The sequence below is a fragment of the Acomys minous genome (assembly GCF_964271855.1).
Source record: "Acomys minous genome assembly, chromosome: 12".
NCBI lineage: Eukaryota > Metazoa > Chordata > Mammalia > Rodentia > Muridae > Acomys > Acomys minous.
This window is the reverse complement of record NC_140493.1, coordinates 21,296,666-21,322,545: the sequence shown is the minus strand read 5'-3', so window position 1 is coordinate 21,322,545 and position 25,880 is coordinate 21,296,666. Positions and strand designations below refer to the sequence as shown.

Sequence of the window (25,880 nt, the reverse complement as noted above, 5' to 3'; positions counted from 1 at the left end):
GTAAATACAGGGAAGCAAACCCTCGCCGCCAGCATCCTTACAGTGGCTGTATCTGTCCACTGTCAGCTGTGACAACACATCCCACAGGAGATGCTAGCAGTGCTTCCTTTATTTCTTCCATGTCTCACAGAATTTCCCATTCTTCAAGTACCAGACATACAGTACCACCCAGTAATCACTCATCCAATTAGCTAATGGTGGATGTGTATAAGAAGAGGGTTCTAAGGGGTCAGTGGTGGGACAGCAAGAGGGTTCTGTGGTGCAGTCTGAGGCCTGAGGTCAACAGCCAGAACCCAGAGCAGACACAGGTTAAATATTTAGAAAAGTTCCTGGGTCGAGGGGTCTGTGTCTACAGTTACTTCTGCGATGATTCAGGGTGTGACTGCCTTTTAACTTTGGGTTTTATTGTTGTTGTTTGTTTTTGGAGACTGGTTTTCTCTATAACCTTGGCTGTCCTGGACTCAGAGAGATCCACCTGCCTCTTGCTCCCCCAGTCCTGGGACTACAGGCATGTGCGCCACCACACCTGGAACTGCTTTTTGGAGACTGAGACTCTGCCCACCTCTCGGAGCACTACGATTCAAATCAGTAGAGCTGGAGAGATGGCTCAAGAGTTAAGAGTATTTGACAATAAAGAGGACATGATTAGCAGCCACTCCAGGCAGCTCAGACTAATCTATCACTCCAGTTCCAGGGGATTCAATGTCCCTGCTGCCAGCGCATGCATCTACACACACACACACACACACACACTATTCATTTATTTCTGTTTTTTTCCAAACAGGCTCCTCTGTGTAGCCCTGCCCATCCTAGAACTCTCTGTAGACCAGGCTGGCCTCGAATTCAGAGATCCACCTGCCTCTGCCTAAAGGTGTACACCACCAAGGCTCAGCAAACTATTCTAAAAGAATCAGGCTGGGTATGGTGGTGCACACCTGTAATCCCAGCACTCAATAGGCAGAGGCAGGAGGATCTTTATGACTTTGAGGCCAGCCTGGTGTACAGAGAGTGTTCCAGGAGAGTCAAGGTTATGTGGAGAGACCCTGTCAACATGTCAACACACAAATAAAAAATATACAAAATCCCTGTGCACACTGCCCAGAAAAACGCACTCGCCGACCCAGATACAACCGCTGGCCCTGGGCGGCAGCTGCAGGTGATGACCCCTGGCTACCTGAGCATCCACCCCAGGAGTAATGCACAAACTCAGCTTCCAGAAATACATCTCATGAGCACAGACACTGCTTGCCGCAGGTGTGGCCTGTCCTCTCCATATACCAAGAGCAGGTGGTACCAGTGCGAGATGGTGAGGGGTGAGAAGGTGAGGGGTGAGAAGGCCCTAGTAGGTAGATTCTGAACCCACTGAGCTAAGGGCATTTCTCACACCAACAGGACAGAGACTCATATCCACTGGGTGCTTGTTTCTGTGCAGGGGCTGGACCAGGTTTTCCCTTTTTTCAGACGTGGTCTCATTATGTAACCCAAGCTGGATCAAACTCAGGATGATGCTCTTCCCTCAGCCTCTCAAGTGCTGGCATCACAGGCGTGCGCTGCCATGCCCACTGCTAACTGAGGTATTATTTTACCCAAGGAGGGCTACAGAGAAGGCTCAGAGAGTAAACTATTTGCCACACATGTGTAAGGACTTGAGTTTAAGTCCTCCACACCCATATAAATGGCAGCTCTTCCAGTGAGCTGGGAGAGACAAGAGACTCCCTGGAAGCTCACGGGCCAGGTGGCCGGATGCCAGTGACAAACAGTAAGGCAAAGCTTGTCTCCAGGTGAGTGATTCTCAACCTGTGGGTCCAGACCCCTTTTGGGGTCAACAACCCTTTTACGGGGGTCGGCTAATATTTACGTTATGATTCATAATAGTAGCAAGGTCATAGTTATGAAGTAGTGACAAACATAACTTTGTGGTTTGAGGTCACCACAACATGAGGAACTGTATTAAGAAGGGGTCGCAGCGTTAGGAAGGTTGAGAAGCAGTGCTCCAGGTGGAAGGGGAGGCCAATGCTTGAGGCTGTCCTCTCCTGTGCACGCGTGCACACACAGGCGCACGTAAACCTAGGCTGTGCTCCACTTAATAAGCCTAGAAAATTAAGAAAAACTAGAAAAGGCCAGTTACGGTTACAACCCGATTCTGTTATGCTAAAGAGAGTCCTTTCTGCTTCTGAGTTAGTTTCTCAACTTCTTCAAAAAACAGAGAAGGGCCGGGCAGTGGTGGCGCACGCCTGTTATCCCAGCACTCGGGAGGCAGAGGCAGGTGGATCGCTGTGAGTTCAAGGCCAGCCTGGTCTACAAAGTGAGTCCAGGACAGCCAGGGCTACACAGAGAAACCTTGTTTTGAAGAAAAACAAAAACCAGAGAAGAAAAGAACCTGGTGAACTGGCTCATGGGAGGGCGGCATGTCGCGGTCGCACCAGTTAGAAGTCCCAGGTAGATGTAGACCTGACTGTGGGCCCCATGGAAAGGCAGGCTGGAGCACGGCAACGGGCACGGAAGAAGGGCTTGTGGACCCAGTTCAGAGACTCCAGGGCTTCCAGATCTGGGACACTGTAGGTTGAAAATCAGGGCTTGTTCACCATGGAGCAAGCAGCTTTGGTCTTACATGAGACAGAGCAGGATGGAGAAGGCTGGGAGGAGGCTTGTGCGGGGTGAGGCTGGGGCAGGAGAGTGAGAAATGACCAGAAGAACAAGCCAGCAACGACAAGCTCTGAAGACTCATGTTATAGCAACTACATCCCAGTCTCTGCAGATAGCTCTTTCATCTTTATATGGTGAAACCAGCTCTGGCTGCGAGGTGGTGACCATGGAGGGCCGTCTTCGGCTTCCCTTCTATCCTCAACTAACCCTGACTGGCACGTCAGGCCGTCTGGTTCTTGGGCAGCCTACCTAAGTGCTGCTCTCGGTCTCCATTCTGAACTCTGCTCCCTGACAACAGGTTTGGCCATTTCAATAGGCACTCTGTGAGGAAGGAGCAGGAGGGAGCCATGGCTCCTCCTCCAGGTATGTGAAGACTTCTAGCTGCATCTGTACGGGTGGGCGTGTGAGGGAGGGGTCAGAGTCCCTGGCTTAGAGGCTGGGCAGCGCAGAGGCAGCTTGGTGATGGAGGTGTAAGGTGACGCGGGTAAAGCCCTTAGCTTTCTTGATACAGGATCAAGGGACGCCCCCAGCTTCTATGCTAAGGAGACAAGGCATGGGGAAGCAGAGCAAAGCAGAAAGTGGGGTTTTCAATCTTGGCCTTAGGTGGTTGGAAAGAACAGGCTCTTAGGCGTCCCGCCAGGAGGATGTGTGCATTGTGGACCCCACCTCCTCCCTCCTTGCTGCCTTAAAGCTCTGCCTGAAGGTCCAGGACATTACTCACTCCTGTTTCCTGTTGCCAGAACTCCAAGAAGGCAGTCTCTGCAAAGAGAAGCCCCTTATGACCCACGCAGACGACACCAGAGCTTTAAGAGCACACATTTCTGGTGGCAGAGGGCAGCTCTTGACCCTTTCTCCACCCTCAGGACCTGGGGAGGCTCTAAGCAAAGAAAAGTGTTCAGGAGAAACACACAAGCCTCAGACACCACGGATGCATGGCCAAGAACGGTGGCACCCCTCACAGCTTTAGTCCCAGACTGGGCTCCACCCCAGCTGGCTGTGACCAGTCGACGCGCTGGGCCTTCTTGCTAGCACCTGTTTTCTTCCTCCCTGACAAGCTTGCTGCCTTAAATGAGCACATTTGTGAAACACGAAAATAAAGAGTTATGATTCCCACTTTCTCAAGAAAATACTGTCCAAACATTTATAAGAGGACTCAGAACTGTGTTCAAGGCGCCTGCACGGCTGTGTTCATGAGCTGACGCAGGAAGGGCTTCAAACCAGCACCTTCTGGAAGAGTTCCAGATTTACTTCAGTGTCTAGGCTAGTGAGTGAACCTTCTAGGACCCACCAGGCAGTTCCGGAAATGCTGCTCATCACAGACAGCTCCATTCCTCATTCCCTACTGACCTGCCCACCCTGGGTCGGCCTGTATGCCTGTGGGCCTGGGTCTCCAGAGATGCTGACCTAAAAGAGGACACTCCCGTTCACTCTGGTTATGCTTGAAGCTCACTAACGACTATAGTCGGGCTGTATGTACACTGTCACCATCAGACAAAAGCAGACTATATCCAGCCTTTCTTCCTAGTTGTAATTGTTAGGTTTTTATTTTATTACTTTAAAAATACACTTATTTTACATTTATGGGTGTCCCTGCATGTATGTCTGTGTATCATGTGCATGCAGTGCCCTTGGAGGTCAGAACAGGGGCTGGAATTTCAGATGGTTGTGAGCTGCCACGTAGGTGCTGGGAGTTGAACACAGGTCCTCTGGAAGAGCCACCAGTACTCTTAACAGGTAGGCTGAATTTCCTTAGCTCTTTTAATTTTTATTCTTTTTAAAATAATTTATTTAATTTTATTTTATGTGCATTGGTGTGAGGGTGTCAGAGCCACTGGAACTGGAATTACAGGCAATTGTGAGCTGCCATGTGGGTGCTGGGAATTGAATCCGGGTCCTCTGGATTCAATTACATTTGTTTTTAAAGTTACTCTGTCTGTCAGTTTGCTCTTTCTACCTTGTGAATTCCAGGGTTTGAACAGGTCATCAGATTTGGTGGCAAGTGTCTTTGCTCAATGGAGACATCTCCTAGCCCTAGTAGTTAATACTAATAACTTGAAACAATATAGATCACTTGGAAAAGACTATTTCCCCCAGAGACAGGGTTTCTCTGTGTAGCCCTGGTTGCCCTGGACTTGCTTTGTAGACCAGGCTGGCCTCGAATTCACAGCAATCCTCCTGCCTCTGTGCCCTCACTTTAACCAGTGCTGTAACTAAAGGGGTGTGTCACCACATCCAGCTTGGAAGATACTCTTTTTTATTTTGTTTTTTTTTTTTGTTGTTGTTGTTTTGTTTTGTTTTTTCGTGACAGGGATTCTTTGTGTAGCCCTGGACTCATTTTGTATACCAGGCTGGCTTCAAACTCACAGAGAGTTGCCCGCCTCTGCCTCTGGATTGCTGGGATTACAGGCATGCACCACCATACTGGGCTTAACTTGAGTTTTATTGCATTTATGTAGTGCATGTCTGGGGGGCAGGTATCTGATTATGTTAATTGAGGTGGGCAGACCTGCCCACTATGGTCGGCACCATCCTTCAGCTGAGCACAGCCCTGTGGGGATTGGTCCCTCTCTGCTTCTGAGTCAGTGTGACTAGCTACTCTGGGCTCTGACTGGGAACAATGGTGACTCTAGTCTGGAACTATGAGCTGAAAGCAGCCTTTCCCCAAGAGCTCCAGCTTCTTCCCCGTGGCACGTTATTCCTTCCTCATCTTCTCTAAATTGGCAACACGACAGAAGACCACAGCTTAAGCTTGTGCAGGTACAGAGGCACAGCTTCCTGTTTTATTCCTTCTCCCTTCTAGAAGAGGCCAGCATGGAGGAAACAGGGCCACTGGATAATCAAACTCCACTCAGAGGTCATGTCCCCTGCCTCCAGGACAGGAGCATGCGACACTTGCTCCCTTCAGACCTGTGACAGCTGCTCCATGAGGCCACTGAGACAGCCAGGGCAGGATTCCTGGGGCGGGGTGGAGGCTCCATCCTGACACACAGCAGCTGCCACCTATCTTACGGAGTTACCTTTGCCGTCAACCCTTGAATCCTCTCAACAGGGCTGTGTGCTACTGCCACTTGGGAGGGCAGAGCGGCAGTGTCCTCCACAAAGCCAGAAACCACACGCCCCGCAAGTGTGGCTCAAGACACGGGCACTCCAGCGGAGTCCAGAGCCTCCAGGATCTTGGGCTCCCAGAAGTCTTATCTTTGGTAGCTTGGCCATTTTGGTACCACGAAAATTTGAAAACCATTGTTTCACTAGTTCAAGGGACAAAAAGAAGTGAGAAGTTGGGGTTTGTGTATGCTCATTCTCCAACGCACCCTAAGTGATGAAAAGTTCAACATGTGGAAGGACTTCATGGGCTTTCTCAACAGCCTGGTTTGGATTTTCAGCTCTGAGATGGGAGGGCCATCTGCCTACGACATCTGCCAGCCCACTGACTGCCAAGGATGACATCTCAACTCCGAAGATTTCATGACCAAAGAGTTCCAATGTCTGGAGCTACATCCCTGGCAGCCAAAGAATCAGGCTGGGTCGGGTCCCTCCATGGCGGAGCTGAGCACACGTGAGGTCCAGGGCTGGGCATGAAGTACTGACAAGCAGATCTGGGCTTCGGCTGTTTTCCTCATGCCCGCCTGGGCTAGAGCCCACTCCAGCTGAGATAGAACCCACCTTTTGCTGACTGGCTCAAGGGTGTGGTCATCGCACCTAGGCCTTCCACCCAGCAGGTGGAGAGCACAGAGAGCCCTGGGATTGGTGCAGGAAACAGGAAGGGCCCCTCCCTAGCATACTACAAAAGGGCGTACACAGGCTGCTGGCTGCACTGCTCATGTGTAAGGGCCAACATGAGCTCCAAGGAGATGACTCTGGGATTCTGTCCCAAGCAGAGGAGGTTCACTCCAGGGCACAATAGGCCCACTGGAGCAGCTCTGAGGGCGTGGAAACAGTGTAATCAACTGCAGGTGCTTGCTTAGACAACTGTCCAGTCAGAGATGTGCAGCATTCTTTAAGAAGCATCCATAGCACAAAAGAAACCAAGCACCTCTGATTTGATGCAGGTTATGACAGAAGCAGAACGCTGCCTACAGCCTCCCTGCCTCCCGAATCGGCAGACAAGGACAGCAACCTGGAAGGCCAACACTTTCACCTCTATCTCCTCAAACCTGACCTCCTGACCTCACCAATCACAGCACTTCAATTAGATGTTGTTTCAAGTGAGCCCCCTGCCCTGTCCTTTCTTTCTCACATAACTCAGGCTAGCCCTCACATTGATTATGTAGCAGAGGATGATGCTGAGCTCCTGATCCTCCTGGTGTGTGTGTGTGTGTGTGTGTGTGTGTGTGTGTGTGTGTGTATGTGTGTGTGCACGCGCGCTACCTCCCCTAGTTTGTGTGCTGCCGGGAGCTGAACCAAGGACTTCATGCATGGCAGGCAAGCGCTCTTCCAACTGAGCTGTATCTGCAGCTCCTTCCAATTATTTTCGGACTTGAAAATTCCTGTGTGGGTAAGTACCACTATAAACTGCTTCCTTCAGAAACCAACAAGTCTGGAGCCAGAGAAGCTGCCTCTGTTTTTAAGTGGCATCGAGACTCAGGGCAAGTCATGTGACTTCTGAGGCTTCTATTTTCTCTTCCACTTAACGGCAGTTGCTCTTACTACCAAACCTGGTGGCTGTTAGCATTAAACAAAGTGAAAGTGTCCTGCCATCTGCTGTGCTGGGCTAAGGTGGCAGTGGCGTTACTGCAGCTGCAGTCTCTTCCCTTCTCGCCTGCTGGGAAGAAGTGGCACACGCATGAAGCAATGCTGAGCGCTAACTGGGCCTGACCTCCACTCTTCATCCAGCGCTCAGCCGACACTCTACGCCTATCAAAGTATCTGCAACAAAGGCCATTAATCAAAGAGTCACGTCGACGGTTCTAGGGCCTGCCTATGACAGTAAGAACCAGAACTAAGTTCATGAGACCCAAAGACAGACTTTGATTAGAAGGGACCACACATCTAGGGCAAGCAAGATACAAACGAAGAGTCATGAAGCAGTCTTCAACACGTATCCTGTTTTGGTATGCATGACTGACACCACCCTTGTTTTGGTACCTGGCTGTCACTTGCACCCAGATCAGCACAAAACCCAACCACCAAGAATGAGGGCACAGGGAGCAGAAGATGGCTCAGCCAGTGAGGTGCTTCTGAGGACATAAACTCAATCTCTGGAACACACATTTGTTTTTAAAACGTGGTTGGACGTAGTGGCTCATGCTTGCAACTCCAGTGCTGGGAGACAGGAGGCCCTGGGGCCTGAGGAACAGTATCCTCCACACACACATATGAGCACAGAAAGGACGGATGCAAGAAGCAGAGATCTGAGTCCAAGCTGCTCTACAAGCTCACACTGACTCGCCAGTAGTGGAAAAGGCCAAAGCTAGGAGAGGGTACACACGTGTAGAAAACAAGAGCGTCAAAGACACAGTACACTAGGGGCTAAACACTTTGAATCTGACTGCTATGGCTTATGGGTGTTTTCTAGAGGCCATGTGTTGAAGACTTGGTCCTTAGCCTGTGCTACAGCCAGGAAGTGCATGGTGCTGAGAAGGACAGTGATAGTGGGACCCCAGATCTCCCCTTTCCTTCCTTCTCTTCCCAGCTGCATCAGCTGACAGCTTTGCTCCCCTGTGAACTCTCACCACGGCATGCTAGCTCTCCACAGGCCAGTCAAGCATGGGTTACAATCTCAAAATCCATGACCCTGGTTTTCCTTAGAGGAGATTCAGATTAGGTTCCTCTCAAGACAGTGACACCTTTAACCCCAGCAGTGTGGAGGCAGAGGCAGGTGGGTGTTTACATGTTTGAGGCTAGCTTGGTCTACATGGCAATTTTTAGGTCAGGGTTACATTTACATAGTGTCACTCTTTCACAAAGCAAAAACAAAGATTAGCTGAAGGCCAGTGAGATGGCGGTAAAGGTATTTGCTGCTAAACCACATGACCAGAGTCTGATACCTAGGCCACACATGGTAGACAAGAACCAACCCCCCCAATCTGCTGACCCCCGCCTCCCCACTGTGACACACACATATCCACCCATATACACTCACTCACCCAGTAAATTATTTTTGTTTTGTTTTTGAGACAAGGTGTCTCTACTTAGCTCTGGCTGTTCTGGAACTCGCGCTGAGGACTAGGCTGGCCTTGAACTCACAAAGATGCACCTGCCTCTGCCTCCTGAGTGCTGAGATTAAAGGTGTATGCTACTACATCTGGACAATAAATAAATGTTAATTTAAACTTTACCCTGTTCAACAAAGCTTGTTGTTTGTTGTTTGTTTGGATTCAGGCACAAATACACAAAGAACTCCAGACTCCTATTTAGGACTTGGGAGTGAGCAGCTGGCCCAGGAGGAGGATCTAGGCCAGTTGCTGTTCACTGAGGCACACACACCCTGTAACAACAGGAAGAGAGACACGGACCCTGACGCCCATCAAGAGAGCAACACGAGACCCCCAGGAAGCATTTCAGAGGTTACACACCCACATCTCTCACACAATTTTCTCTGGGCTTCTATCTAGGCATCAGGGCAGCCTCAATCCTGAAACACACATTTTATCAGTGCCTTTAAAAACAAACAAAACCCCCAAACTGGAGCTGCAACTACAGTTAAACAGTCACAGTCCTGTGGAAAGGACGCATTATCCCATAGTGTTCTCTGCTTTAATCAAAAAGGAGACGATGAAGAGGAGGAGTTGGAAGAGAAAGGGAAAGAGGGAAGGGAAAGGAAGGGACAAAAGAACAGGAAAGCTTAAAAAAAGAAAAAGAGAAAAAAATCCCAGCACCCAGGAGGTAGAGGCAGGTGGATCTCTGTGAGTTCAAGGCCAACTTGGTCTACAAATTGAGTCCAGACCAGCAAAGGCTATACAGAGAAACCCTGTCTCAAAAAACTACAGAGAGAGAGAGAGAGAGAGAGAGAGAGAGAGAGAGAGAGAGAGGAAGAAGAAGAAGAAGAAGAAGAAGAAGAAGAAGAGGAGGAGGAGGAGGAGGAGGAGGAGGAGGAGGAGGAGGAGACAAGAGAATAAACAGACAGAGCGAGAATCTTTTCAGCCAAAATCACCTCTGTACCTGAAAGGGCAGATAGGCTGTGCTGAGGCTCTGAGAACAAAAGCAGCCGAAGCCAGAACTAAGCACGGCCAATAGGTGTGTTGGGGGTGAGGTGATTCTTTTGGGAAGAGTAGGTCTTGGCCAAACCTCTGGTCAACAGGGGTAGCAACTTTGAAATGGAAGCCACACAAAGGCACTAATCTTTGAAGTATCTACTGAGACAGAATGTCCACGACAATATCACCCTTCATTAAAAACAAACAGCATTTCCAGGCTGGAGGTGGCTCAGCAGTTAGGCCACGTAGATTAGCTGTGGTGCTAAGGGTGGAAACTGTCTCTGTATACAGTAGGTAGCCAACATCATCAGTTTAAGATGAAGAGCAGGGTCAAACTGTAACTGGAAGAATGGGAAGGGAAGCTGGGTCAGATTTTATTCAGAGTTTAGGACCCACTCACTGCTCACAACCATTCTTTTCAGGGTCAGCATGAGACACACGGGCTTACACACAGATCTATAAACCGTTCACTACCAGCTGGTGGGACCAGTCGCTCTTCTGCTGGTCAGTGGAGCTGCCCTCACACCCCTGAGTTCTCCTAACCAGTCAGACATTAAAAGTCACCAATGGGGGTTGCTGGAGAGATGGCTCAGAGGTTAAGAGCACTGACTGCTCTTCCAGAGGTCCTGAGTTCAATTCCCAGCAACTACATGGTGGCTCACAACCATCTATAATATGATCTGATGCCCTCTTCTGGCCTGCAGGGTACATGCAGATAGGGCTCTCATACATAAAACAAATGAATAAATAAACAAACAAATAAATAAAAATTAAAAGATAAAAAAAAAAAAAGAGTCATCAACAGAGCAAGGCATAGTGGCCCATGCCTTTAATCCCAGCACTCGGGAGGCAGAGGCAGGCGGAGTTCGAGGACAGCCTGGTCTACAAAGTGAGTCCAGGACAGCCAGGGCTCTGTTACACAGTGAAACCCTGCCTAGGAAAAACAAACAAAACAAAACAAAACAAAAAACATCAATGGCACCAGCTAGACACAGGAAATACTATTAAAATGTACTGACATAGTACAAGGTAGCTTTGCAGGTAACAGTGCTTGCTGCCAAGCTTGAAGACCTAAATTTGATTCCTGGGACTTCCATGAAGAGAAGTAACTCCTGAAATCACATATACACCACACAGATATACACACATTTACACACACATACATGCATACATACAGACACACAGCACCACACTGCTGCTGCAGCCAACCCCTGTTCATCTGTCATCAGAGCAACCATGACGCCTCAGCATGCAAGGAATTTAAGAAAAATAAATTTAAGAACAATTTAAATATTTAAGAAAAATAAAAAGGGCAAGGTACCGCTCTGGGTAGAGCTCAGAAGGAAGAGTGTTTGCCCAGCATATGAGGACTGGGGTTTGATTTTCAGCACCAAAGAATGAAAAGAGGAGAGGAAAAGAGGGAGGGATGGAGGGAAGAGATGAAAGAATTAAAAAGACAAGCTCGAGAGGACCAAGCCCAGCGCCCAGAGCCCTTCCAGGACAAAGCTGACACCCTCACTTGTGTGCTCTGGACTGGCCCGTGGTGACAAACAAACAGGCTTGGCTGCAGCACCAGAAACTGCTCCCGCTCTCTGTTCACTGTCAGGGAGCCTTGGTGGAACAGAGAGAAGGGAAACACTAGCAGCTCTTCTCTCACACCCGGGGATTCACAGGCGGTTCCTTCTGGAAAATGTTGTCTCTTTGACAGCTGGCCCTGTCAGAACACAGTTCTTCTCTCTGACCTTCACGCTTGTGTGTTTGTGTGTGTGTATGTCTGTCAATAAAGGGGTGGGGGTGAAAAACAAGGGGAATCGCACACTGCCAGTCTCTCTGAATCTTTGTCCGGATTACAAGGGCACTCCAGGCTCTGGACTGAAAGGCCTGCTTGCTTCCTGCAGGTGCCGTCTTCTCTTCTTCAGGAAGCACTAGAGAAGGTTTGGAGCCTAGACCGGAGGCCCTACCCTCTGGCACTCTTTATCTGATGAGTTTTAAGTGGTGCTATAGTTGAGACGTGTGTTTACATAACGAGAATAAAGGGTACTGAGAAATGGTCCTGTTTAGCGCACACCAGAAACCAGCTGACGCCCATAGCTGAGACACATGATCGGAGCACAAGAGCAACTGAGAAAGGTATGTGGGAAGGAGAGGGCTTTAATCCCTTAGATCCTAGACACGGCTGCTCCCAGTGCCACAGAACACACACAAGGACAAGCGTATGGAAAAGGGGCCACCAAAGCTCATCACGGCCCGCAGACTCGCTGTCCCAGCTGAATCAAGCAGTTGGGCCTACATGGGAACTCGGAAAGCTAGGTGTTCTGGGAAGTAAGCTAGGTTAAATTTTCTTTCCCACAGTTATAAAACATTTAACTTAAGGTATAAACTGGAAATAAAATACAGCCACAAGTACCTTGTTCCTTTCTCTAGCTTTGCTTGCATGCCTTCCTTGTTGGTTTAAATGTTAAGGACTCTGTGGAAACTCCTCAAGCCAACCTAATGGAGTGCAAGTGGATACTTCAAAGTTGGTGTTACTTTTCAGTTTGCTGCTGACATGGCCCATGTTTTCCTTAAAAGACTTGCAGTGGAGATGAGGAGAGCAGTAAGCAACAGCTTGGTAAAGGGGTGATGGGAGGGCACGCAGGGTGGCACTGAGGTAGGGATGCTCGCTACTGTGAGCAAGCAAAAACGCTGAGCCTCTCTGCGAGCTGGGGCCTAAGCCTGCATTCCCACACGTGCTAGTGAGAGAGGATGCTCACACCTGAAACTCTAAGTTTCAATTTTCTTTCTCACCATCTTTTTCTTTTTTAAAATAATTTATTTATTTTTTTTAAAAAAGATTTATTTATTTATTATACAATGTTTTACCTGCACAGTGCCAGGAGAGGGCACCAGATCTCATTATAGGTGATTGTGAGCCATCATGTGGTTGCTGAGAATTGAACTCTAGCCCTAAAGAATCAACTTTTTTTTTTTTGGTAAAGATTTATTTTTATTTTATGTACATTAGTCTTTTGTGTGCATGTATGTCTCTGTGAGGGTGTTGAGTCCCCTGGATTCAAGCTGGCGTTACAGACAGCTTTGAGCTGCCATATAGGTGTTGGAAATTCAAGCAAGTAGTTCTCTTAACTGCTGAGCCATCTCTCCAGCCCCCAATTTACTAATTTTTATTGCATGTGCATTGGTGTTTTCCCTGCATGTGTGTCTGTGTGAGGGTGTGGGATTTCCTGGGCCTAGAGCTGCAGGAAGTTGTGAGCTGCCATGTGGGTGCTGGGAATTGAACCTGGGTCCTCTGGAAGAGCAGCCAGTGGTCTTAACCACTGAGCCACCTCTCCAGACCCCTGCCATCATCTTTTTCAATCCCATTTCCTCCCAGAGAAAATGAAAACCAGCCTTGTTCACAGAGGAAAGCTGCCGATAGTGGGGAGTGGAGACAGCCTCAAGGAGCCGTGTCCAGTCTCACAGGGAGGGCGAGGATTCCCAACCCACAAACAGTGGCAGCTCAAGCATGCACGGGTATCTAAGACAGCTGGAAACCCTGGGCTCTCAGCACGATGGGAGAGGTTATTGAGGTTCTTTCAAATGCTGTGACCAGAATTCAAGCCAGTCGACTAATTTTTCTACACACACAGACACACAGACACACAGACACACAGACACACAGACACACACACACACACACACACACACACACACACACACACCACTTTGCAATCGGCTGTCTTTATTCATCTAGGACCAGGTACTGGGGGACAGAGACACAGTAAGCTGGAGGTACATGCGGACAACTGAGATTTCAGAGCATCACAGTAAAGACGTGCCAAGCAAGGAAGCTGTCCAACATGACCCCAGCAGCACACGGAGGGTGGGAAGAATGCGGGAGTGGTTATCAACTCCTGCACAAGCTCCTGATCCTCAACCTCCTGCAGATGCTACGAACAAGGCTCTCAAAACTAGTGATGTGTTACAGCAGCTGCTGTGGATCTGCACTTGGGACTGCAGCAACCCAAACTCTGGTTGTGTGTAATGTCTGGAGGGCAGTATGAGGGCCCTGCCTTTCTTTTCATCTCTTTATGGTCTAAAACCACCTTAGGCACAAAGCATGCACTAAGTATGCCATTTGTAAAGCGGATAAGCAGATGAGACTTGCTCCCTCATGAGGTTTGCAGACTGCAGCCCTGGAATGTTCTGTAAAACACACCACTTCCCTACTAACAATACTACTGCAGAAGCCAGCTGACACTAAGGCTTGAGGGGTCACAGACTACAAAGAACAACAGATGAGTCATACCATAAAAAGGTTAACAGCGTAACACGAATCAAACACCATCCTCAACTGTTTAGAAGCCCTCAGTGCCTTCCTCATGTGCCTACAAACCAACACACCTCCTCTGTGTGGCACCCCTTACTCTTGGCTCACTGCACTCCAGACGCTGGCTGCTTTGATATTCTTTTTCTGTTTTGTTTGATTTTGGGGTTTTAAGATAGTCTCACAGTATAATCCAAACCGGCCCTGACCTCCTTCTGCCTCAGCCTCCCAAATGGTGGAACTACAGGCGTGGGCCACCACATCAGGTTTCTCGGCCAGCTTTTCCAAAGCGACTCCAACTTTTCCCTGTTAACTATTAACATACCCACCAGTATTAATTTATTACATGATACTTACCAGGCTCTCAAATTATCTTCTTTATTTGTCTCCACTTCCCCCCTTATCAGTCTTGCCTTTCTAACTGTAATTCTCCTGAAAGCAGGGGCAGAGGCATTGTACTGTCAACTGCACACATTACTACTCTGAATGAGTGACTGACAACATGGATACCATGGTGGCAGCAGGGCAACAGGCACTAAAGTGAGATGGAGACCAGTTTTCTCATGAAAGCAGATGTTGCTGAGTGTGTGTGTGTGTGTGTGTGTGTGTGTGTGTGTGTGCGTGTGTGTGTGCGTGCGTGCCCAGCAGTTGTCTTCTTCCTCAAGGTGGACCTGAGTGGTGATGACATTTCACCAGGGGAGGGAAGTTTGTGTGATCGCTGAGAACTCGCTAAGAAATATCAGAAGAGCAAGACTGCTGGTCCCAGCCTACAACGCCCTCAGTAGTCAAAGCAGGCTTTCTCTTTCTAACCAACTCTAAGGTTTGGTTTCATTTCTACCCCAAGGGAAGCAGCCACTGGACCAGTGTCATGGCAGCTCACCAACAGCTCCACCCAGGCAAACACACCCACACCCACAATGGGTGCCTCAGTATCTCTCAAACATAAACTGCAGTCCACTGACAGCAACTGTCTGCGATAGGAGAGCAGAGGTTCCTCGCACTAACAACTGAGTGTGGAAGCAGGAGGATGCGAGCAGAACAGCCCCTGCTCCTCCCATGAAGGGAAGCTGTGAAACCCAAGAAAGGTGCAACTCAAAAGCCAAGGACCATCCGCTGGCCCGTCTGAAGCCTAACACTGCCTGTTTCACTGGACACAAAGAACCTGGGCGACTGATGCCACGCACATCGAGAACTCCTGGTGGAAAAGTAAGAGCTGGTAAGACTGGAGAGCAAACCTGCAGCCCTGGCTCTGCAGGACGCTGCTGTGGCACACAGGGGCAAGCGTACAAATGTGAGAGAGACACTTACGCGGCATGATCCCTTGGCTCACCAGCTCCTCCCGGGTCCGTCGCTGCTGGAGCTTCAACTGCAGCACTGCATGGCAGCAAAGGGAGAAGACAAGCGAAGGTTAGTCAGCCATTCCACTTCAACAGACACATTCTCAGACGCAGAAACAGTCCAAAAACTAGTCTATAATGTGAGAGAAGGATCCCCAAACTGCGACTGTGTGTAACTGAGAAGTGGCCTGACACAGCAGGGTTTCCGCATTCGGCTGTGGGCGGCAAGAGGAAGTTGCGAAGAGTCTTGCAGGGTGATAACAATCCACAAACTACCAGTCTTGCCTCTTGCTTACAACCTACAGGACTCAGCCTTCCTCCTGGGGCTGGAAAACACCAATTCTAAGCTCAAAGAAAATATAATGGGGCAGCACCCAGCACAAAGAGCTTCCAGCTGCTGTACAGGTTTTCAGCAAATGTTTGCACAAAACACGCTGAACTAATGCAGAGCCTCACAGAGACAGGTTCTAAGAATTAAGGTTATTTTCACCATGCGCTGCTTTCCTCTAGACTAGAGATATCTTTCCATTAACATGGCTCTGTTCCTCTTCTTCACTTTCACTCAGGGCCTTTCTTTCTGTGTTAGATGAACAACCAAGCAGTGTGCCTCGATGTACATGCGGACTAGTGGAGAAAGACAAGGGTCTCTCCTAGCTCTCTTCTGCAACACTGCTTAGTGGCACGACAGGGACTTTTATTAAATTAAGCATCAATCATCTCTGCAACTAACTACACACCATTTGGAGGATCAACTAGCATAGATAGCTGTGGTTAAGAGACTGAGAAAATGCCCAGGGAGGCTTTAGGAGGATCCCACAGCCTAAAGCAAGACCCAGTCCATCTAACAGGTTTTGACTGCAGGGCCCTGAAAGGCAGAGCAGAGCAGAGCAGTGGTGGTGTGATAGCATGGCCTTTTCTGCACAGCAGTTTTTAGAGGCATCCAAGGATGGAAGAGCAATGGCTAGGTTCTTGCCTGTGCCTCAGAGTCACAGGTGCGAAGCAGAACTTTTCTTTCTCCCCACACTCCATCCTGTTCCAAGCTGCCTCCCCTCCCCAGTCTTGCCTCCTCCACAGCACCACCTCCCAGGCCACAGCTCTGACTGTCAGGCTGTCCTTCCCTAGGGTGAGACATTCCAGTGAGAATATTAAACTTCACTGTTCCTTAAGTACCCGGACCTTTCCTCATCTCTAAATTTTCATTTTTTGTTTGAAACTGCTCACTTTCTTCATCCTCTTTCCCCCGTATTGAGTCACTCTGGGTCACCTAAGCTACCTTCTACCTGTACAGTGATGCTTTGCGCTGTGCATAGCTACCTCTGAACATTCCCCCTGCTAGTTTACAAACTCCTTGACATTTAAAAAATAAAGAAAGAAAGAAAAAAAGGATATATTAAGCTGACCATGGTGGCTCATACATATCACCCCAGCCCTTTTGAAGCCAAGGCAAAGAATTGCTACAAATGCACATCAGCCTGAAGCTACACAGTAAAGTCTGTCTCAAAAAAAAAATGTGGGGCTAGAAAGATGGCTCAGAGGTTAAGAGCACTGTCTGTTCTTCGAAGGGTCCTGAGTTCAATTCCCAGCAACCACATGGTGTAGAACACTGTATAATAAATAAATTGAAATACTTTAAAATAAAGTCTTAATTAAACAGGTAAAAGCAATAACTATACTACAGCTGATATTTACAGCATGCACTTTGTGGCTGACCCTATTCTACACGCCTACACACCTTTGGGTATGTGTGTGGTGTTCTGTGAATGGGGTCATTTGTATGTTAGGCAAGTGCTCACTGAACTACCTACCTCTCAGTCCTATGCATCTGTGCATGCGGTTTTTTGTTTTGTTTTGTTTTCTGTTTGTTTTTTGAGACAGGGTTTCTCTGTGTAGCCTTGGCTCTCCTGGACTCGCTTTGTAGACCAGGCTGGCCTCAAAATCACAGTGATCGCCTGCCTCTGCCTCCCGAGTGCTGAGATGCATCTGTGTTTTAAAATCGTTTTGTTCTCATAAAGTCCCTAAGGAGAAGGTAGTGTTTATCCCACCTTTACAAGTTAGGTAGGTGAGACCTACAGAGATTAATTTACCTAATTGGTCTCACTAGTAAGGGTGGAGCAAAATTTGAACCCAAATAATCTGATGTCGTAACCTGAACTCCTAGCTTTGTTTCTCCCAAGATTTTCTGCAAGTCAGCTCTACTGAGATAACAGGCCTCCTGGGTTCATTATCTGGTGCTGAGGAAAACCGCTGGTTCAGATTAGGGTCAAAGGAGATGAGGTAATCAACTTCACGGGAGGAATTTAACCCAGGACCTAGACCGAGAGTAACATAAACACTGGTCCCCAATAAGATACCAACAGCTATGTTGGGGAGCCACTGAGTTTGTTACACATTTGCTTCTGTGCTCAGTGACTGGCATGTTTTTAATGTATTCATGCATGCATGCACACAGTGGTCATACATAACACATGTGTTGAGTCTTAACCTCGGCACTGAAGAAGATGGGCAGCTCTGTGAAGATGGCGTGTGATCACTACCTCCTCTTACAAATGAGGGAATCAGAGCAGGACATTCGGTCGCCCTGTGAACGCTGAGGCTGTTACTTACTGAGAAAATCTGTTTAGTTGTCAGTCTTTATTGGTAAAACCAAAGGATTGAGATTTTGTTAAAAACAACAGACATCACCCTTTAAATTGTTTTGTGCCACAAAACAGAACGGAATCTGGGGTTCCTGGACTGCTCTGTAATTCTCAGGTGTGGGCACTTAGCACACAAAACCTATTCTTAAGAAAGAGAAGGGAGAGTGAAGCCGGGCGAGCAGGAAGAGGATAACAGGCAACTGTCTGTCATTTCTTACAGTGTTTCCAAGAGCTGCTGTAAGAGAAGCTATTAGAGAGTTCTGTTTTCTTTCTTTCTTTTTCTTTTTGTTTGTTTGTTTGTTTCTTTCTTTCTTTCTCAAGACAAAATTTCTCTGTGTAGCCTTGGCCATCCTGGACTAACTTTGTAGACTAGGCTGGGCTCAAATTCACAGAGATCCTTCTGCCTCTGCCTCCCAAGTGCTAAGATTAAAGGCATGTGCCACCACACCCAGCTTCTAGAGATTTCTTAAATGTAACAAATTAATTTTGTTTCAGAGGACAGAGAAACAATGAAGTTAAGCATGAACATTTCAAATAAACAATAATTAGTCAAATAGTTAGTATTCAAGAGTAACTTTGAAATACCAATTAATAGTCCTGAGTGAACCATACATAGTCATGAGGGCATTATGCAATTCTGTTGCTGTTTTTGAGGACGCAGTGAGGGGTCTAGGGCTGGCCACTTTCTAATCTGGTTTCTTTTCTTTTTCTTCCAATTCTATGTGAGGATTTTTATTATTTTATGTGTGTGGGTGTTTTGCCTGAATGTTTATCTGTACCACACACCTGCAGTGCCTGTGGGGACAAGAAGCAGGCACTGGATTCTCTGGAGCTGGAGTTACTGTGGCTGTGAGAAGTGCTGGGAATCGAACCTGGATCCTCTGAAAAGCAGCCAGTGCTCTTCACCATTGAGTAGTCTCTTTAGCTGGGACTTGCAATTCTTTTCTGGCAACCACTCAGTTGATTCGCCATCCCTTCGCTGTAAGTGCATTTGCCCATCTACATACACTTAGAAACAGATGGTGTATAATGTTGGTGGGATTCGGTGAGAGGAAAGGTAAAAGGCAGGCTAGTGCACAAGCAGCCATTCCTGCTGGCTTTTTATTTATTTGGGGAATAATAAGGAGATCAATACAGTAATGCACAGCCAAACAGGAAGAGGATGCCAAATTCTTTTTGTTTGTTCGTTTATGTTTTTGGTTTTTCAAGACAGAGTTTCCCTATGATAGCCTTTGGCTGTCCTGGACTCACTTTGTAGACCAGGCTGGCCTCAAACTCGCAGAGATCCGCCTGCCTCTGCCTCCTGAGTGCTGGGATTAAAGACGTGCGCCACCACTGCCCGGCTGAGGACGCCAAATTCTTACTCCCACATATCTCCCCAGACTAGCTCTGTCTATGGTTCACAGATAAAGGCAGTTGCTGGACTGACTTAAGTTTGATCCCTGGAACCCACACAGTGGAAGAAGAAAGGGCGTGCGTGCACGTGTGCACGCACACACACACACACCAAAAGGGGGAGGGAATAAGTCATTTGAACTGGTTTTGACTATTTCTTGGGGTGAGTGGTGGGCAAAGCACTAAGTTTGTTAAAGCATTCCCACCACTACCTAGCTTCACACCAGAGAACTTACTTTTCTGGGAGGAGCCAGGGAAGGGGATAGGCAGAAGCCTTAGCAGCCTACCATGTGATAGCTAGAGCAGCCACCCTGGCATCATACACTATAGTTGATGCCATATCCTTAAATTCAGTTAGTGGTATTCAAATTATAAAAACACATGGCCTATCACCTAGAACCAGACTATTCTGAGCACCTAGTTTTAGTCTTACATTGGATGATTAAAAGTAGATGAAGTGGGCTGGAGAGATAGCCCAGTGATTAAGTACTGGCCCAGGTTTGATTTCTAGTATCCACATGGGGGCTCGCAGCCACCGGCAACAACAGTTCTAAGGGACCTGATGCCCTCTGCAGGCCTCTTCAGGCCCGGGCATGTTAAATGGTACATGGACATGAATACAGTCAAAGTACCCACACACATAAGATTAAAATAAAACAAAAACTTAAGTAAGTAAAAGGTGGGGCCTGGAATGCAGCTCAGTTGGTAGAATCCTTGCCTCACATGCACTAGGCCCAGTACCACACCAACTAGGTATGGCGACATGCCCCAGAAATCTGGGGGGCAAAGGCAGGAGGATCAAAGTTGAAAGTCACTTTGGGTTTATATATGCTCAGTTCAAGGCCAGCTGGAGATAAATGAGATTCTGTTTCAAAATAAATTAAATAATTAAATAAAATTGGGAAGTGGCTGAAAGGTACCCTAGAGGAAGACATGTCCCCAGCTCTGCTGCTCGGGTTACTTTCACATTGACACTCCGTGCAGGAACTGGGAGCAGGGGTGTGGAGTGTGCTCTTCACCCATCCAGCAAGAACTCACTGTACACCCACCGCTGCAGCAGGGCCTGTGTGCAACGCATTCAGGGAACGGGCTCTAGGCCAGGCTTTTTTGGCTACTTTATTGGGTTCTTATATCTACCACCCTTCTCCACCCCAATCCCTTCTAGCCCCCCAGGGTTAGAAGGTAGAGGGCAAAGGGGGTGTGGACCTCTTTAGCCTACTTCCTGCTGATCAGAGACAGTGGGTTCTTTGGGCAAGTTTGGCCTTTGCTGTGAGGAAAGTAAATTTCTTCTTCTCGTCTCCTTGCAAATGACTGTATGACAAACCACAACCAGCAAACGAGCAACAACAGTCACAACAGCAGCAGCCTCTCTTCAGAGTGTCCCCACCCCCAAGGCCTTCTGGCACTTATCCCCTCTGAAAAGTTCTCAGAATTCCAAATATCACACACTCGAAGGAACTATCTGCGCCTGGCAAAACCATGCCCCTCCTGGAGCATGAGACTAATCACAGTCAGCAGCTGGGAACAACTGAAGCAGCCCTATACCCCACACCTGGGTTAAAACAAAAACATATTCTCTAACATAACCTGGTTTCTTCTTTCTTTTGGTTTTTTTGAGACAGGGTTTCTCTGTGTAACCTTGGCTGTCCTGGATTCCCTTTGTAAACCAGGCTGGCCTCGTACTCACAGAGATCTACCTGCCTCTGCCTCCTGAGTGCTGGGATTACAGGTGTGCGCCACCACACCCGACTATAACTGGGTTGCTTTTTTTGTTCTTTGTTTTATAGATTTATTTATTTATTATTTATACAGTGTTCGGCCTACATGTGAGCCAGCAGGCCAGAAGAGGGCACCAGACCTCATAGATGGTTGTGAGCCACAATGTGGTTGCTGAGAATTGAACTCAGGTCCTTTGGAAGAGCAGTCAGTAGTCTTACCCTCTGAGCCATCTCTCCAGCCCTATATCTGGGTTTTTTAAAGAAACCAAAATTCTCACTACACTTCAAGTCAGTGACAACCAATAAGAAAGTATAAGTCAACTGGGCATGGTGGTGCACGCCTATAATCCCAGAGCTCGGAGGCAGAGTCCAGGACAGCCAAGGCTACACAGGGTCTCGTAAAACTAGGGGGGTGGGGGGAGAAAGGAAGGAAGTAAAAGAAAAAAGAAAGTATAAGTCCTGATAAATGTTAGACAGGAAGTACTTGAGAACAGTCAGAGCCCAGAACCCAGTTTATTCTCCTGTAATGCTCTGTTGATAACTTGTAACATTTTTTTCTTGCTATTACAAGGTTAACTGTTTCAAACAGGTTTCAGGGGAAACCAAAAATAAGCCAACTGCTTTTATGCTCCTGTGCTCACCTGCTGGTAGGGGCAGGGGTGGGGGGGAGTGGGGGGGTCCCCCTGTGCCAAGTGCCAGTGTGTGTATTCACCTCTATCCATCCCACCTTAAATTCCTTCTTCTCGGTTCCCTATCAAGGCGGTGGCAGAGGCATCTCTATACAGTGGGCACAGTTAATGCAGATTCAACTGGTCACAGTGTTGAAGGTAAGAAAACTAGTGCGAGCTCAGCCATAGCCGTGATGTCTCTAGAAGCTCCTCCGCACAGGACTCAGGGTGAGGAAAGGACAGGGAGAATTGCTATAAATGCTGTCTTGTGAACATGACAAGGCCATGCACTCACAAGCTCACCACAGCTGTGGGTACCTGTGCACGATCAAGCCAGCCACGACTCCTGTGTGGACTGGGACAGGCTCATAAGGTCCCAGCCCTAGCTGAGAAATTGCTGGCAGTTGCTGGCTGCTGGGATGAGGGATTATGGGAATATTTTATAAACGCAGAACATTTGAAAAAGAAACAGAAGGCATGAGCTGCAGCCCTGACTCTGTTGCTAACTAAATCAAGCCACTTAACTTTCATGAGCCTCAATTTTCTTACTATCATGTAACTTTGGAAACTAACCCTTGCCCATTAAGACTTTGGAATTCCACAAATGTGCATGAAAAGTGCTTTGTGTATGTACGAGACAGATCAGAGGCTTTCAAAAGACCAATTTAATTTACAGCAGAAGAATTGCAAGTGATCTGGTACTACGCTTCCAAAGAGGTAACTTCAGTCTTTAAAGTAAAAGAGTCTTGCTTATAGCAAAACATTTTTTGGGGGAAAACAGCATTTATTTTATTTATTTAGTGACAGGGTTTCATTATGTAGCCCTGTCTGACCTGGAACTCAGTATCTAGACCAGGCTCGACTCTCAGAGATTCACCTGTCTCTGTCTCCTGAGTCCTGGAATTTAAAGGTGTGCGCCATCCACACTCAGCAAAGACTTATTACCATTACTACTACTACTACTATTATTATTATTTAAACATATGCATCAGCGTGAGTAATTGCCATGTGCAGTGCCCACAGTGGAGTGAGGCAGAAGACAGTGTCAGAGCTCCTAGAGCTGAAACCATAGGTGGTTGTGAGCCACTTGGAATGGGTGCTGGTTACAGAACTTGGTTCCTATGGAAGAGTGCCTTAGTTGGGGTTTCTAGTTTTGATAAAATACCATGACCAAAGGCAGCTTGGGGGAGGGAAGGGTTTATTTTAGCTTACAGTTTCACAGGACAGTGCATCACTGAAGTCAGGGGCAGGAACTCAGGCCATGAAGGAATGTTGCTTACAGGCTTGCTCCTCATGTCTTGATCAGCCCACTCTCTTAATACAACTTAGTACCACCTGCAGGGGTGTCAACACCCCCAATGAGCTGGGCCCTCCCACATCAATCATCAATCAAGAAAACGCACCCATAGGTTTGACCACAGGCAAGGCTGGTGGGGACATTTTCTCAATTGAGGTTCCCTTTTCTAAAATGACTCTAGCTTGTGTCAAGTTCACATAAAACCAGCCAGTACAGAGAGCAACAAACACTCTTAGCCACATCTTCTCCAGCCCTAGCAAAACATTCTTACTTAAGAATTACATCCAAGTTGTTCTTGGTGGTAGGAAGTGAAAGGGAGATGGGGGCAGGGTAAAGAAGAAGGGGGAAGAGAGAAAGCGGGGGGGGGGGGGTTCAGGGGGGGAGGGTAAGAAAGGGAAGAAGGAAGGGGCAGGGCAGGGTGGGGTGGGGCAGGGCGGGGCCGAGGGCGAGCTGGGCCAGAGCAGAGCAGGACCGGGCAAGGCAAGGCAACAGTGCTTCCCTCTGGAAGGCAGCTCAGAAATACATAGTCAGTGGCACTATGTTCCCAGATTCTAGTCCCCTTGTAAATCTAAAGATCAAGACCCACAGGCTGTGGTGGTGCACGCCTTTAATCTCAGTGTTCGGGAGGCAGAGGCAGGGAGATCTCTGAGTTTGAGGCCAGCTTGGTCTACAGAGTGAGTTCCAGGACAGCCAAGGCTACACAGAGAAACCATCTCAAAAACCCAAAACTATAAGCCAATAAATAAGAAAGAAAGTAAGTAAAGAGCAAGACCCTAGGAAAGGGCAGAAGAATCAGCAACATTCATTACTGAACTTAAATGTAAAGTGATTGTTCAAAGTACGCTCCTAAAATTCCGAGCTGTCCATGCGTAAGTGATGGCGGAAGGACCCACAAAGATGACAGCTCTGCCAGGAAAAGGAGCGTCAGCTGAACATTGAGGTCAAGAATCGAGGCAAAAAAAAAAAAAAAATTTAAAAAGCTGGAGACAGTGAAAGAGCATTGTCTTCAGGGTCCCTACTGATTCACTCAGCTAGAGCTGCGTGTGACCAAGCATGCTTGTGATCACAGCACTGAGGTGGCTGAGGCAGGGGGCTGGAGAATGAGAAATCAACCTGAGCTACACGGTGAGACTCTGTAGATGGGAAGGGAGTGGAGTTAGGAGAGGGTAATCATACGGTTAACTGCATCGTGGGCTCCCACGCTGGATCCTGGCACAAGGAATGACAGCATCCATACAAGGTTTGTGTTCACCCAACAGCTACATGGCGTTGTTCATCTCTCAGACTGACAGGCTGGCATTGGGGACAACTGTGTGAAGGTGTCTGGAATTCTCTGTGTCATTTGTGTAAGTCTAAAACTGTTCTAAAATAAAAGTTTATTTTAAAAAGTTGTCATCTAGGACTGGAGAGATGGCTCAGCAGTTAAGAGCACCGGCTGTTCTTCCAGACAATCCATGATTCCCAGCACCCATGGTGACTGACAACTGTCTCTAACTCCAGTCCCAGCTGATCCAATACCCTTTCCTGGCTTCCATAGGCATCAGACACACATTATGGTACAGAGATGAACATGCAGACAAAACAACCATACACAAAATTTAAAAAAAATAACAGTAACAAAAAAACCTTTGTGAGTTTTATTTCCTTAGAAGGATTTATGATCAAGCCAGGCGGTGGTGGCGCACGTCTTTAATCCCAGCACTCGGGGAGGCAGAGGCAGGAGGATCACTGTGAGTTCGAGTCCAGCCTGGTCTACAGAGTGAGTCCAGGACAGTCAAGGATACACAGAGAAACCCTGTCTCTGAAAAGAGGGGGGGGCGGGGCGGGATTTATGATCAATCAGTGACTCCTGAGTCACATCAAGGGTCAGGCTTTCAAACTGAGAAGCTGCCATATCTCGGACACAAAGAAACTAATTATGAAGAACAGAGAGGTAACAGACTTTCTAGTGGATTCAAAGCATAAGGTGATCTGTAGAACACACAAATACAACTAATCACAATGTAATTCTGTAAAGAGAATATTGTAGAACCCTGATTTTAAGTTAAGACATGATAAACTGGGATTTCAAAGGTGACTGTTTGATAAGCTCCATCATTCACCCTTCCACAAAGCCATTTAGAAACCAGAAATAGCCCCCCCACCCCCCTCCCCCGCCATAAGCATCTTCCATCTTCCATCTAGTCTGATGCTGTTGGGATGAAGCAGAGCTTTTGCGGAAGTGCTCCTCCTGGGAGGGAAACTTAGGCTACTTATCCACCCAGCCTAGCAATCTACAAAGGGTAGGCTCATGAAACCAGATTTAAGCAATTAAATATGGAAAATAAAGGCTCTGTGCTGTGAAATGATACTTATAAAATGGTGAGAACATCCTCTCGTAGTCCACATCTCCTAAGAGACCCACACAGAGGGCACTATCATTTTTCGTACACGAAACTTGAGTTTTGAAAGAAGTAAGCAACGTGTCCAAGGTCACAGTAACAAGTCATGGGCAGAGCAGGGTCTTGGGTCCAGCTGTGTCCAAATCCAAAGCCTTAAGCCCTGCTCTATACTCTTCCTTTCCTCCTTCATAAAACGTAACCATCACGCTCTAGAATGACACTGCATCAATGCGATCAAGATGGCGCAGCCAGGCAGGACACTAGGTGAACAGCATGCAGAGTTCACAGGAACCAGACACTCTAATGGGACAATGGTGAACACATCTTAAAGACACTCCAAGGGGCTACTACAGACACAAGTCT

At 47.8% G+C, this 25,880-nt stretch overlaps 1 protein-coding gene across 4 annotated transcripts in view; it reads right to left on the bottom strand.

Moving 5' to 3' along the window:
- The window catches only part of MRTFA (myocardin related transcription factor A), a 103,103-nt gene that overhangs the window by 17,217 nt on the left and 60,006 nt on the right, over positions 1 to 25,880 (bottom strand). For all 4 annotated transcript variants that reach the window (XM_084748343.1, XM_084748342.1, XM_084748344.1 and 1 more), the window contains exon 2: positions 15,394 to 15,459. In XM_084748343.1, the coding sequence (XP_084604469.1) occupies positions 15,394 to 15,400 (7 nt within the window). In that variant the 5' untranslated portion in view covers positions 15,401 to 15,459. The remainder of the gene's footprint in view (positions 1 to 15,393; positions 15,460 to 25,880) is intronic.